We start from the raw sequence: 14,352 nt of genomic DNA, 5'->3' as shown, positions 1-14,352 counted from the left end.
CTTAGGGAGCGATTTTGAATTCACTAGGATTATTCTGATTTTACCACTTCATTATTGAATCTCATTCACACCCAAAGAAATATATGAAAATACAGCAAATGTTTTAATTTGAGTTGCTTTTATTCTTAATCTCAGGAAGCCAAATTATATTATTTGACACACAAGAGAAAGGATTTGATTGAAAATTGGAATTAATTAAACTTTTAAACAGGGAAAGGACAACCATCAGTGGTTGAGGTTTTTCAAACACGAAATGCCTTTTTGGCCTTTCTGAGGTATGTGTTCAAAAGATATCCGAGAACTTTTGTTCATTCATGAAAAAGGCAACTGGTCCCATCAATCCATCTAGAGATCAAATTCATGGTCTCTCCGGTCCCACCACCCTAACAATACTGCATATGGGAGGGGATGGACATACAAAGAAAAACTCCTAGGATCTCATAGGATACAAGGAAGTTAGACCCCTAAAAAAACTGTCCATTGAGTGTCTATTAAGTATCCAGCAATAAAGAGGATAAAAAGGGCTGACAAAAGGATTGTAAAATATGGGTCTTACAGGTAAGGTGCATAAGCTCCCAATAAGGGATCAGCTTCACCTCCACTAAGCACTGGAGACGGTATAAGAAAAAACATGCCTTGACATGAATCCACCAGCCCCATTTCACAAGGTGTGTTCACACCAAATCCACCTTGTACTGAAAGCTCCTCTATAGGGAACTCTGTTGAAGTGGATCTCAGTCTAGTCCTCCAGAGACCAGTTCAGTCCTCTCCTTCCCACCCTTCCTGAGCCTACCTGCTCCTTCAGAGCAGAGATTCTCCACAGGGGGTGGTTTTGTTCCCCGCACCCTCCTCAGGAACTTCTGGCAATGTCTGGAGACAGTTATGGCCATCACAACTTAGAGGAGGGTGTCACTGACATCTCATGGATGGAGGCCAGGGATTCTGTTAAATACACCCCAGTGCACAGGCCAGATCCTCACAGCAAAGAATTAGCCAACCCAAATTGTCAGTAGTGTTACTACTGAGAAATCCTGCTTCAGAACTTGAAATTCTCTCTATTGTCTAGGAGCTGGTTGAGGTTCATCAAAACTTGAAGCCAGAACTCTGTTGTAAAGAAGAAAAATGATCATCATAAGAAGAAAAGGAGAACAGATCCTTTGCATTCTTACAGGGTGATAGTATGGCTACTGGGGTCAAACTAACTGGATTTAAGTCCCTGCTATATCTGTTAAAAGCAGTGGGATTTGGGGCAGGTGACATAATGTATAAGACTCAGTTTCTTGATCTGTAAAATAGGAATGATTGATAGTAATGAACTATCAGGGTTGTTGTGGGGATTAAGTGGAATGATAATTGTTCTACCAGATGTAGCACTGAACCTGGCCCATGTCAAATACCCCTCAAAAGCCAGCTATCATTAACTCACTCATTTATTCATGTGAAAATGAGAGGTGAAACTATTCTGCTTTCAGAGAAAGAAGAGAGACACAGCTGAGACACAGCTGCCCACTGGCCAGTGCTGGTTCCATGATCCAGGGTTCTTTCCTAGAGCCAGGTCTTGCCTAGACTGGTCTTCTCGGGGCCACTTGCCTGGGTCCTCATGTCCTCTGGCTGCCTGCTGGCTCCCCAAAGCCTCTGTGCTTAAATTCTACACCCATACCAACCTATTCCCTAGAGAAGTTACAATCAACACAGGTGTCACAAGCCCTGATGAACCTAATGTAATAGGTTTATGCCACAGACTTATTTTGGAACACATTCGCAATCAGCCAAAAGAGTGATTCTGGGATTGAAGTTTCTGGTTAGGGTAAGACAGATATTTGGATAGGGTGGGAGCTAATTATCATCCCTTGTAGATATCCAATGTACTCAGATAATCCTGTCAAAGGCACAGAGGACAAGCCAAGATGTTCAGAGGCAGTCCGTCCTCCCCAGAGACAACAAACAGATACCCAGGGCCTTCCTGATCATAAGGTTGGAGGGCCAGGCTGAAGGGCCTCTTCCACTCTACATCCCTGGATTCAGGATGTCTCTGAGTCTGCATAGGAGTACCCAGTGAAAACTTACCCTTCCCCCCTCATTAACAGCTTCATTTGTCTAGATTAAAATAGTATCTGTTATACAGTAGGTGCTCAAAAAATATCTATTGGATCAATGAGCACACATAGCCTTCCAAGAGCCTGGGTTGATCAGGTAAATTCACTAGGTTTTCACTGCTATGAGTCCTAGAAGTCCTGATGGTTCTTATTAGCACATAGGGTCTCTGTAGTCAGAACAAATAGTGTCTTCATGAGGGTAAAGGAGACAAAGGTGCAAGCAAATCACTCTGCTTATTCAGGGAAGGCCCTTCTCCCCATATTCTGTCTTCAACATCAGTCAGAGATGGAAGACTAATTTCTGTAGAAAGAGTTGCAGGTTTCAAAATTGGAGGAACTTTTTTTTTTTTTAATTTTATTTTATTTTTAAACGTTACATAATTGTATTAGTTTTGCCAAATATCAAAATGAATCCGCCACAGGTATACATGTGTTCCCCATCCTGAACCCTCCTCCCTCCTCCCTCCCCATTCCATCCCTCTGGGTCGTCCCAGTGCACCAGCCCCAAGCATCCAGTATCGTGCAGGAACTTTTTTTTTAAATAAAATTAAAGGATAAGAAATTCCATGGTGAAGAGTTATAGGAGGCTTTAATGAGGATCTGCAAACAAGCTTACTGATTGTTTACAGAGCTGCACCGAGAAGCCAGTTTTAATGATGAAATCATCTCTGGGATAGGAACAAGCAGATGCAGTTGATTAACACAGAGAGCTGTGCACATTTAGCAAGTTAACTAACTCCTCCCTTACTGGGATGGGAGTCAGGAGGTATCTAGTTCACAGAAGCTCCCTTTTAAATGACCAAGAACAACACAGAATAGAAGAATCTCATGAGTTTGAATACCTGGCAACCTTTTCACTTGCCAATCCCCCACCCGTCTTACCATCCCTGGCTCTGGGGTACCTGGTTAGAAGGACGGCCACATCATGATGGGCAGGGTTGAGGTCACTCTTGGGATTGATGCTCTTCTGCCACTTGCAGAAGCTGGACAGTGTCTTCTCTGCATGGTGAACTATTTTCAATCCTTGCTGGAGAAAGAAGAGGGAGAGATTGGCACAGGTGAGATTTCTGTGGTCAGAGCCCATCACATTAGGCCCCAAAAGCAGCCAGGTGAAATGAGCTTTGGGTAGGTGCTCCCCAGACATTTGGCAAGAGTCTGGGAAGGCCAACATACTCCTCTAGGCCACTCTCCTGCTCTAAACACTATTGTTTCCATGACTTCCACTAAAAGAATATAAAGATGAGAACTGTAGGACAGAAATGATCACTGGGACAAGTTGACCTTGAAGGAAAACTAAAAATATATTAGCAAAGACCAACATCTGTTTGATGTTCTATTTCTAGTAGTTCTTTGTTTCCAAAGTCAATATGATGCCAAAGAGGTATTTTCATTTCTAATCGCAAAGAGTCGGACACGACTGAGCGACTGAACTGAACTGAATGCAAAATGAATAGATTTTCAACAAAAAGCTCCTTCATTTCATGATGTATCCTGCAAGGATGAATGGAACATTTCCTTGTCCGTGGTCTCCATCTTGGTTTGACATCCATGGATGAAGGTCAGAAGGTGACATAATCTCTCCAGGCTTTTAACCATTTAGGATCATTGACTGTCTGACAACAATTAGGATGCTGGAGTAGATGGCCCACCCCACAACATCAAGGGCTCCTGAGTCATATCTAGCTGGCCCACAGTTACTATTGAAGATGGGAGGAGAGGGCTGGTTCCAAATTAACTGGATGAACACTTGTCAAATGAAGAAGAAAAAAGATAATCAGCCCTAGAGGGACTCCAGCTTAATTTGAATTTTTAAAGGAGAAATTCCTTTCCCCCACCTCATTTCTATGGAGTCTCTATATAGCCATCTCTTGTACAGGGTGGAGTCTACAGGGAGAATGACGACCTACATTGGCCTACTCTAATCTGAGTCTATTACTCTGGGCTCAGCCCAAGAACTTCAGGTTGTCTCTTCATCAAACTATGAGCTTTTTTCTCTATATTCTGTATTTTGATGAGACCCACATTCAAATTCAACAGGGCCTGAGAGACCCTGGTTGCCTGTTAGAAGCACTCCAAGGTCCCCCCATCCATGCTGATTGACTACCAAAAATCACCTTCCCCTCATGAGAACACAGAAAAGTGGCTCATTGCTTATGCAAACTCACTGAACTCCTAGAGTAAAGAAGTTAAAGAGAAGAAACAGACTTCATGATTTAATAATCCTCATCATTAGCATCTATTAAAGGAGCTATGGTGAAGGAGGAGAGGTTCTTGGGGGCTAGTTGGGCACAGGGGCGTCAGTCTCCTAGTCAAACTGAAGGTACAGCAAGAACCCTTCTGGAAGAAACCTACCATAAAGAACTGGCCTGGTGGCATGAACTACCAATAGAAAGGAGGAAAAAAGGAAGTGAAGGTGGAGGGAAGAAGGAAGGGAAAGGAGGAAAGGAAGAAAGGGAAGAAGGAAACATTTATTGATCTTTATTTATATGCCAGATAGTTATAGATAAATTCTGTTTTTAATTTAATTGCACCCTCTTAGTATTATTTATAGGCTTTCCTGGTAAGCTCAGCTGGTAAAGAATCCTCCTACAATGCATGAGACCCCAGTTTGATTCCTGAGTCAGGAAGATCCACTGGAGAAGGGATAGGCTACCCACTCCAGTATTCCTGGGCTTCCCTGGTGGCTCTTTGCTGGTGGCAGCATTATTTATAAAGAAAGTATTGCTATTTTCATTTTATAATAAGAGAAAATTAAACCTCAGAGAAGTAAAGAACTAGCAGAAGGTCGCCCAGGTCAGTTACTGAATCAAAGACTATGAGGACGAAGGCTCCTAGATGGAGCTGTGGTTCTGTTAATAACTGGTGACCAGCCTCATAAGAACGGTGCCTTACTCCCTCTCCTTCAGACAGGAAGGCAAGCTATAAAACCATCGACTATCACCAGATTGCTTTGAGGTTTGTTTTAAACTCACATTTGCTTGTTTGTTTGGGGGAGAGGAAGGATGTGAAAGACATACTCATTAATTAAAAAATAATGCCATTTTGCATTATTCCAAAGAAAATGAAACTGGCATAAATCTAATAAAATATGTACAGGATCTGTATCCAGAATATTACAAACTTTTGAGGGATGGCATGAGCCTTGATCTAAACTTCACACCTTACACAAAAATTTTCTCAAGGTGGACCACAGACTGATATATAAAATTAAAAAAAAAATTATAAAACTTAAAAAAAATCAGGGGAAAATCTTGGGTCCCCAAGACTAGGAAAAAAGTTTAGAGACTGGATACTAATAAGATAATCCAGAAAAGGAAAAACTGAAAAACTGAATCTCATCAAAATGAAAAACTTTTGTTCTGGAAGAAACCTTGTGAAGAGAATGAACAGAAGAGCTCCAGAGTGAGAGAAAGTATTTGTAAGCCAGAAAGCTGTCAAGGTCTTGTCTCTAGAAAATCTAAAGATCTGTCAAATCTCAACAATGAAAGAACAACTAGAAAACAGGCAAAAGACATGAAGAGACGTGTCACTGAAGGGGATATACAGATGGCAAGTAAGCACAATAAAAAGATGTTCAACCTTATTAACCATCAGAGAATTGCAAATGAAAACCACAATAAGATGGTGTTGTTTAGTCACTCAGTTGTGTCTGATTCTTTGCAATCCCATAAACTATAGCCCACCAGCCTCCTCTGTCCATGGGATTTTCCTGGCAAGAATACTGGGGTTGATTGCCATTTCCTCCTTTAGGGGATCTTCCTGACCTAGGGATCGAATCTTTACCTGGTAAGTGGATTCTTTACCACTGAGCCACCAGGGAAGCCCCTTTCACCCCATTAGGTTTCCTCCAACTTCTCTGTTCTTCTACTTCAAGGAGCATCACAATTTTCTGAATTAATCAAAGCTTTCTGAAAACTTTTGCTTTCAATTTGCCTTAGCAGCAAAATACCTCTATTGTAAAAGTATCATTAAAAAAAAAAAAAAGAAAGCTGAAGTTTTGAGTATCTTTTACAAATGACTGTAGGTGTAATCATAACACGGTAGTTTTTAGTGATCAACCCATCTTCTTTTACATAATGGAAACATGCCTTTGGAATTTTCACCATAGACAAAAGAAACAAAAGAAATTGTGGAGGATTTTGAAAATGAAAAAAAAAATCTTAGAACATGTCCTTTTACCAGGTTCTGCAGGAAAACTAGTATTTGAAGAAATCCTTTTCTTTTTGCTTTGTATTTAAGGTAAAATTAGGTACCTAAAGGGGTCACTAAGCCCTGCAAACATGACAGAGGAAAAACTGTAAGGATAATGAGACATTACTATATGCCTGTCAGAGTGACTAACATTTTTAAAAGTGACAGCACCCAAACAACGGTAAGGAGGTGATCAAATTGGGTCACTCACACTGTTGGTGAGAATGTAAAATGTACAGCCACTACGGAAAACAGTTTGAAGTTTCTTAAAAAACGAAACCTGCAACAATCATATGACCCAGCAACTGCATTCCTGGACATTTGTCCCAGAGAAATGAAGACTTGCACTCACACAAAAGCCTGCGGTGGAATGTTTACAGCAGCTTCGTGCACGGTAGCAGAAGACTGGAAAGAACCCAAACGTCCCTCAATGAGTGAATGGTTAAATAAACTGTCATGTACCATGGAATGCTACTTAGGACTAAAAAGGAACAAACTTTCCATACACACAACTTGGATGGATCTCAAGGGAATTATGACCAATGAAAAAAATCCAGTCTCAAGAGGTTACATGAAAAAAAAAATCTCAAGAGCTTACATAGTGTACGATTCCATTTATATAACATTCTTGAAATGATAGAATTAGAGAGATGTAGAACAGATTCGTGCTTTCCAGGATTTAGGTCAGTAGGCAGAAGGGAGGTATCAAAGGGTAGCATCTTTGTAATGAACTGTTCTGCACTGTGGCAAAGGTTCCAGAAATCTACACGTATTACAACTGCATAGAACTGAATGTAAACAGACAAAATCAATGTGCATGCTCAACCACAGTCATGTCTGACTGTGCGATCCCATGGATTGTAACCTGGGGGGCTCCTCTGTCCATGGGATTCTCCAGGCAAGAATACTGGAGTAGATTGCCATTCCCTAGGGGATCTTCCCGACCCACGGATGGAACCTAGGTCTCTTATGTCTGCTACAGTGGCAGGCGGGTTCTTTACCACTAGGGTCATCTAAGTGCTTGTAAAACTGGTGAAATCTGAATGAGAGAGGTAGTTTGTATGAATATCGATTTATTGGTTCTGATCTTGCACCAAATGTACAAGATATTATACAAGATGTTATCCTTAGGGGAAACTGGGTAAAGGGTATAAGGGATTTCACTGCAATATTTCTTACAACTATATGTGAATCTACAATTATCTCAAGAAATTTTTAACATCTTAAAAGTAACAACTGGCCCCAATCAAGACTAGAGGGTTGCAATAGATCCCATGAGCTGCAGCACACCAGGCCTCCCTGTCCAACACCAACTCCCAGAGTCCACCCAAACTCATGTCCATTGAGTCGGTGATGCCATCCAACCATCTCATCCTCTGTCGTCCCCTTCTCCTCCTGCCCTCAATCTTTCCCAGCATCAGAGTCATTTCAAATGAGTCAGCTCTTCACATTGGACTCATCATTTTGTAAGAACTTATACACCAGTCTACATGTGTGTCTGTTTAAGGAAAAGCAAATGTCTACAAATATCCACTGTCCCTGGACACTGAGCCAAATTCAAGTGTGAGCAAGGACCTGGAGAAACAGTCATCTTCCAGACCCTGCTGCACAGACTCTGTCTCCAGTTTTCCCAGCGTTACTATGAGTCCATTTCCTTGAAGGGCCTTCAGAATTATAAATCCAGTCCTCTCATTTAAACAATGAGGAGATCCAGGTCTTAGAGGGGAGGACTTCGGCCAAGTCAGAGCTGGTTTTGGCAGAGCAAGGTTGGAATGCCAGTTTTACAGCTACTAATCCAGGACTGGTGGTTTTCAAACTACTGAAGTTGTTGTTCAGTTTCTCAGTTGTGTCTTTACTCTTTGGGATCCCAGGGACTGCAGCACACCAGGCTTTCCTGTCCTTCACCATCTCCCAGAGTTTGCTCAAACTCATGTCCATAGAGTCAGTGATGCTATCCAACCATCTCATCTCTGTCGTCCCCTTATGCTCCTGCCCTCAAATCTTTGCCAGCATCATGGTCTCTTCCAATGAGTTGGAAGACACTTCTCTAAATATTTTGCTTTGAGTAATTGGAAAGATTTAGCAATTCAAATATTGATGGTTATTGTTTATCTCCCCCACCTCATACTCCCACCACCAGGGGAGACAAACACAGAGACCCTCTACTTCTGAGACCCCCTAGCTCTCCTTCCTCTTCTTACTCTCAGGTCTGTTCTTGGGTAGCTCTTCTTCTTTCTGGCTCATTGCTATTAATAGTTCACTCTTGATCACAGTTTTATTTTGGGTATTCACCTATACACTACTAACTTTCAAGCCTATATCCCATTCCCAACATCCCCTAGAGTTCAAACTCATGGACCCAAATCTCTTGATGGACACACCCTTCTGGCTTGCACCACAGATAGCCCTAACTCCACATCCCTGACCCTCTATCTCCCTGTGTTAACCTGCTATTCTTCCCGCATCTTCTTAGTTACAGGAACCACCATCAAGTCGGTGTCCTCCTATTGGTCTCCTCTCTCTCTTTCAATATCCCAGTTTGTCATCATGTGCTGTTAACTCAACCTTCTCTCCATCTTTACTCCCAACTGTCTGAGTTCAAACCCTCATCATTTTATTCTTGAATTAATTCTTGCAGCATCTTTTCACTGTTCTCCTTCTTTCTGCTTTTTAAATCTATCCTCCTTGCCATCATCAGGTTGATCCAGCTAAAACCAAAGTCTGCTCATATCACCAGGCAAGACTTGAGACCTTTCAAAGTCCAGCCTCCAGGAAGCCCTCCCTTCATGTTCAACCTCACAGTTTGTGTTCCAGCAACATTCAAACAGCCTGTGGTACCATTTGCCCCACCCCCGGACATATATTCTTTCTCTCCTTGCTTTCTTCAGGCTGCCTCCTCTGTCTAGAAAGCCTCATTTCTCTCCTTATTTATTCCCTTTAACTTACTCAACATCCATTAATTTTTAAAGACTCAACTGGGACATTTCCAAGAAGTCTTCCCTGCCTCCTCGTCTGGAGGAGTTTTCTACAAATATGTTGTGAGCATCTTGGTTCACAGCATTTGCTGCACTAGCTTGACATGTTAAAATTGTGTGATGTTACTCTCAGAGATTTCCGAGAATCTGCCTTCCAGATTATAAACCTCAGTTTAGCTTGAATAAAATTCTTTTTTCTATTAACTTAGTAGTTAATTGAATTTTCATCAACATGAGAAAGAAAAAAAATGTTAGAGCCCCAAGTCTACCCCCAAATCATGCTTGTTTTCTCCTTATTGCCTTTGCCAGTTCCTCTAACAGCCATAGCAAGCGCAATTAACTGAGCTGCTGGTCATTTGTAGCTCGGTACCTTGCCCTTGTATATAACTTTCATCTACAGTATGCGGCATTTAACACAAGTTCCATGTTACTATTTTCCTATTAGATGTCATGACTTTTGCAGGAAATTTTAATTGAGCACAACTTTTTTCAGCCTCTTCATCTCCAAGTCTCATAAGAGGCTAAGTCCAAGAAATATTCAGTTTCTTGAATGCATGTGATCCCAGGAGCCATGGTTAGCTATGCCTCAACACCATGTAGCTCTCAGCATGCACATGATACAAAAGAGCTTCAGAGAGGTAACACTGATGCACAATGAATAAGGGGAGACTTGTATTAAATATTTCCTATAAAACATCCTTGTCATTATCTGCACTTCTCAAAACAAACCCCCATCCACTCAATTTTTTTCCCTATTTCCTTTGTAAACAAAAATAGATTTCCATTTTTGTTCCTTCATCATTTTTTCTCACCTCATTTTCTCAGCCACTTCAGTCCAATTCACTTCTCACTTCCCCTTTCCTATTCATTTGAGTATGTGACCTGATTGAACAGGGAGGTGACCTAGAGGAAGTCAGCAATGGTTTGCAGAAATAGTCCCAAATGGGAGAGAGAAAATGATTTTGCAAGAACGTGGCTTTTATTATAAGTTGTCCTCTTTGTAATCTCTCTCATTATAATGAACAAAAAAGTCATGTATCGATTTCCTAGAGAATTTGTGATTCACTGCAGTCTGATCATGCTCTGCTAGCCAGGCTTAGGTTCTTAAAAGAAAGTGAACAGGCAGAGAAAGAAAAGCAGTAAAAAAGTTTAACCTTAAAACTTCCAGTGTACCCAAGGAATAACTCATCTGATGGTCAGAGGAAGAGATACTTGATATTTTTTAAAGTGGTGAGTGTACAAATTCATTGCCCATATTTTTTGACATTTATCTTGAAAAAGCAGCAGTTCTACAGATTACTACAGACCCACATGTCACCCTGGGGACAGGGGAGGTCACCAGTCTGAGTTGCCAAAGTCAGCAGGCTTTTAACGCCAGAGTATCAGAGAAGTGAACCCAACACTAAATCTGGAGAGACATTCTCTGTGCAAACAGACATCTCCTTCCTATTTGTCAGGTCTGCTGCTCCTTCAAGCCAGCCTGACACCCCAAGGCCCTACTTCTCAATGGCACAGTGATCTGGGGCCATGCGCCTGTCTTCATCCCAACTCACTCCACCCCCAGCTTTGGCTCTATCCTGTTCTTAAAAGAAGTCTCCAGCTTCTAAAGACCCTATTCATCTCCTTCAGGTTTTTTGTTTTCCATCAAAGACTTTGGTACAATCTCCTCATCTGTGAAATGAGTATAATAGTAACAATTGCCAGGGTTGCTGTGGGACCTAAATGATGATGACAATGATGATAAGAATGAGAATGATACTAACAAGTAACACTGATGGAATGGTTTCTACAAGCCTGACTATGCTGACCATTATGTAAATTAACATGTTTGATTCTCACAGCAACACCAGGAAGTAAACATTCTTATCCCCATTTTACCAAATGAAGAAATGGAGGCACAGACAAGAAACCTACCAGGGCTTATACGGCTAGGAAGAGGCGGGAGTAACTATAAATCTGTGCTTGTCATGATGTCAACTGCTCACAGAAGCAGGAGGGAAGAGAGCAGTCCCTGGCCAACTGTTGAGCAGGGAGGTCACTGAACGAATTGGTCTTAAGTGGAAAGGACTAAAAGGCTAAGTTTGAGTCTGAGTCCCTGAGAGAGAACAGGAGTCAAAAGATAGGATAGGGTCATAAAGTGAAGATGAGAGTTTGATTCAGGGCTGGATGGAAGCAAGACAGGAAAGAGAGCAAATTGGTTCATATGTAAAGCCACTCTGATTTCTTGGCCCATGATGTCTTAAAAAGCATGGCAAACCTTTCCAGCTCATGGTTTTGTGTATGTGTGTTTCCACTGGTCTTAAATATGACCCTCTATTCCTTGAGATGTCTCTAGGATGCTCCAAAATGAGTATCATGTCAAACTTACCCTCAAAATGTGATGGAATTCCACAGTGGTTTTCACATGGCAGTAACTGAGAAATAGAACCCTGCTCCAGTAATCTTACCTGGAAAATTCCATGGTCAGAGGAGCCTGCTGCTGCTGCTAACTCCCTTCAGTTGTGTCCAACTCTGTGCAACCCCGTAGACGGCAGCCGACCAGGCTCCCCTGTCCCTGGGATTCTCCAGGCAAGAACAGTAGAGTGGGTTGCCATTTCCTTCTCCAATGCATGAAAGTGAAAAGTGAAAGTGAAGTCGCTCAGTCATGTCCGACTCTTAGTGACCCCATGGACTGCAGCCCACCAGGCTCCTCCATGGGCTACAATCCATGAGGCCACAGACAGCCAGACACAACTGAGCACATGTGCAACTGACACAGAGGAAGTGTATTTTCCGTATGGAGGTTAACCACCAAGTCTCTTGAACCCAGCACAGAAAATGAAAACCCAAATGGTGTGAGCTGCCAGGCAGGATTTTGATTAAGGAAGAAGAGAGTCATAGGAATTCACTGATGGCAGAGACCTACCTCTGTGTCCCCCACCTCATGTCTCTCTCCACAGAGCCCCAGAGCCATCTCTCTAATGCTTCTCTCTCCACTTCATCTCTCAGTTTGGAATCATCCAGAAGGTTTCACAGGATTAGATCCACATCCCATTAGGGGTCATAGGCTTGTCATGACTTGGCTACTGTTGACCCTTAGCCTCACCCACTGACTGCTCTCACTCATTCATTCTTTCCTGAGGCTCGATCCCGCTGTGAGCCGGCATATTGCATATTGAGTGAGGATCTGTAATAGCTCAACTGGAATTCTATCACTGCCGGGAGCCAGCGCTTTCCTTTATCTATTCTAAAACAGTGGGGCTGAGTGGTGAGCAACACCAGTCCCAGCCTCTGCACATAAGTCCCACACACAATTGCAGGAGAGTGCATCAGGCCAAGAGATATAAAATTATAACTCAAATATGTGCTACAAAGGAGAAATGCAGTGTTGTGGAATTATATAATAGAATATTACTGGACATGGATCTCAAGGAAGGCTTCCTCAGCCAAGTGACACTTGAACTGAGATCTGAAAATGAAGGTGTTAACTAACTGAACTCCACAAGGAAGACAGACTGAACAACAAGATGAGCAGTAGAAGAAAGCATGATGAATAGAAAACTATCACTCTATCCTAACAGCAAGTGGGACACAGTTAGAGTTTAGAGAGGGAATCAGGAAAACACTGGATTGCTTTAAATCAGGGATGTGCTTTGGGAAGGAAGTCAGGAGAGTAGAGATAACCAGATTATCATTTGGAGATCATCCTGGCTACAATGAGAAAACAAGATCCAAAGGAATCCAAATAGAACAGAAAGTATATACAACTAGAACCCAGGGAAGAGACAACTGGTCCTGAATTTAAGTGATGTAAATGGAGTTGGTCAGAAAAAACTGGCAGTACCTGATGATGGGCTGGATTTGGGGTGGAGGCGGGAGGAGGAGGGATCATGGACAATTTCTAGGTTCTTGGCTCCTACAACTGGATGCATGTTGATGTCACACACAGAGACGCACAACACTAGAACAAGACCAGGTAGGAATGGAGGTGGGCAGGTTTTGATTGGCTATTTTCTCTCCTGCTCCCGCGCAATCACACTGTTTCCTTTTTTCACAACAAGCGACGTCAGTTTGAAGTTTTCTACTTTGTGCCTTTGTGCAGGAGATGCTAAGCGCCTTAGAATCAGGAAACAGGACTTAGCTTTGTGTTCGCACCTTCAGTGGCTAACACGGCATTTGACAGAGTTCATGCACCACCACTGGCTTCTCATTTGCAGATGAAGCAAAAGGAGGGATGCAGCTGTGATGGGACTTTCTCAGTTACCCACGGGATAATGACAGGGTTGGGATGATGACAGAGTCAGGACTCGACCTCAAGTCCCCTGCTCAAGAGCAGTCACCTCTCAACACCTCACACTAAACTTTCTGCCTGTGGCGGCTGCTGCTGCTAAATCGCTTCAGTCGTGTCCGACTCTGTGCGACCCCATAGACAGGAGCCCACCAGGCTCCCTTGTTCCTGGGAGTCTCCAGGCAAGAACACTGGAGTGGGTTGCCATTGCCTTCTCCGCTTGTGGCTGCTACCTCGATGTTAATTAAGGAGTCATTACTGCTCTTTCTTAGGCTGCTTATTAGTCCAAGATGTGAAGAACAGCTCCAACTGTTCTCTGAGAATCAAGAAAATGGGAACTGTTAACCACAATGCTCCAATGGGCTGGCAATTCCGTTGTCAAATTGTGAACCCTGTGCCACTTGGAGATTCTATGAAAGCTTGAATGAGAAAGACATTTGGCAATTGGGACAAAGGAAGCTGTGGCTATTTTACAGCAATTCATGGGTCTCTCGTTGCACTTGCCAAGTGAGGATGGAAAGAAAAACAATGTAACTGTGATAGGGCCAAAGAGGTAATGACCAATCAAGTTCTTTCAAAGGATTCCACTGGCAGTGAGACTTCGGTGGCCTTGTTTCCTGAGAATGAAGAGTTGCAGGGTTCAAAGGGGTCCAGTCCATGGAAACCACATATTGAGCTCCTACTAAGGCTATTGTTGAGACTGTGAGGGTAAAGGTTTTTCCTTTCTACACTCAGGAGAACCTTCCTTCCCCCCACTGCCACAACCATGGCTAAGCATGCATATATGTTAGACCATTTTACAAGAGTGAAGATTTGCCCTCCA

The 14,352-nt window shown here is 42.5% G+C and overlaps 1 protein-coding gene across 3 annotated transcripts in view; it reads right to left on the bottom strand.

The window, feature by feature from the left end:
• The window catches only part of ADAMTS12 (ADAM metallopeptidase with thrombospondin type 1 motif 12), a 380,497-nt gene that overhangs the window by 157,498 nt on the left and 208,647 nt on the right, over window positions 1-14,352 (bottom strand). For all 3 annotated transcript variants that reach the window (XM_006071881.4, XM_044932579.2, XM_044932578.2), the window contains one exon: window positions 2,999-3,123. In XM_006071881.4, the coding sequence (XP_006071943.3) occupies window positions 2,999-3,123 (125 nt within the window). The remainder of the gene's footprint in view (window positions 1-2,998; window positions 3,124-14,352) is intronic.

This window comes from Bubalus bubalis, chromosome 19, assembly GCF_019923935.1.
Source record: "Bubalus bubalis isolate 160015118507 breed Murrah chromosome 19, NDDB_SH_1, whole genome shotgun sequence".
Taxonomy (NCBI): Eukaryota; Metazoa; Chordata; class Mammalia; order Artiodactyla; family Bovidae; genus Bubalus; species Bubalus bubalis.
Note: the sequence above shows the minus strand (reverse complement) of the source record. Positions and strands in the feature narration are given on the sequence as shown.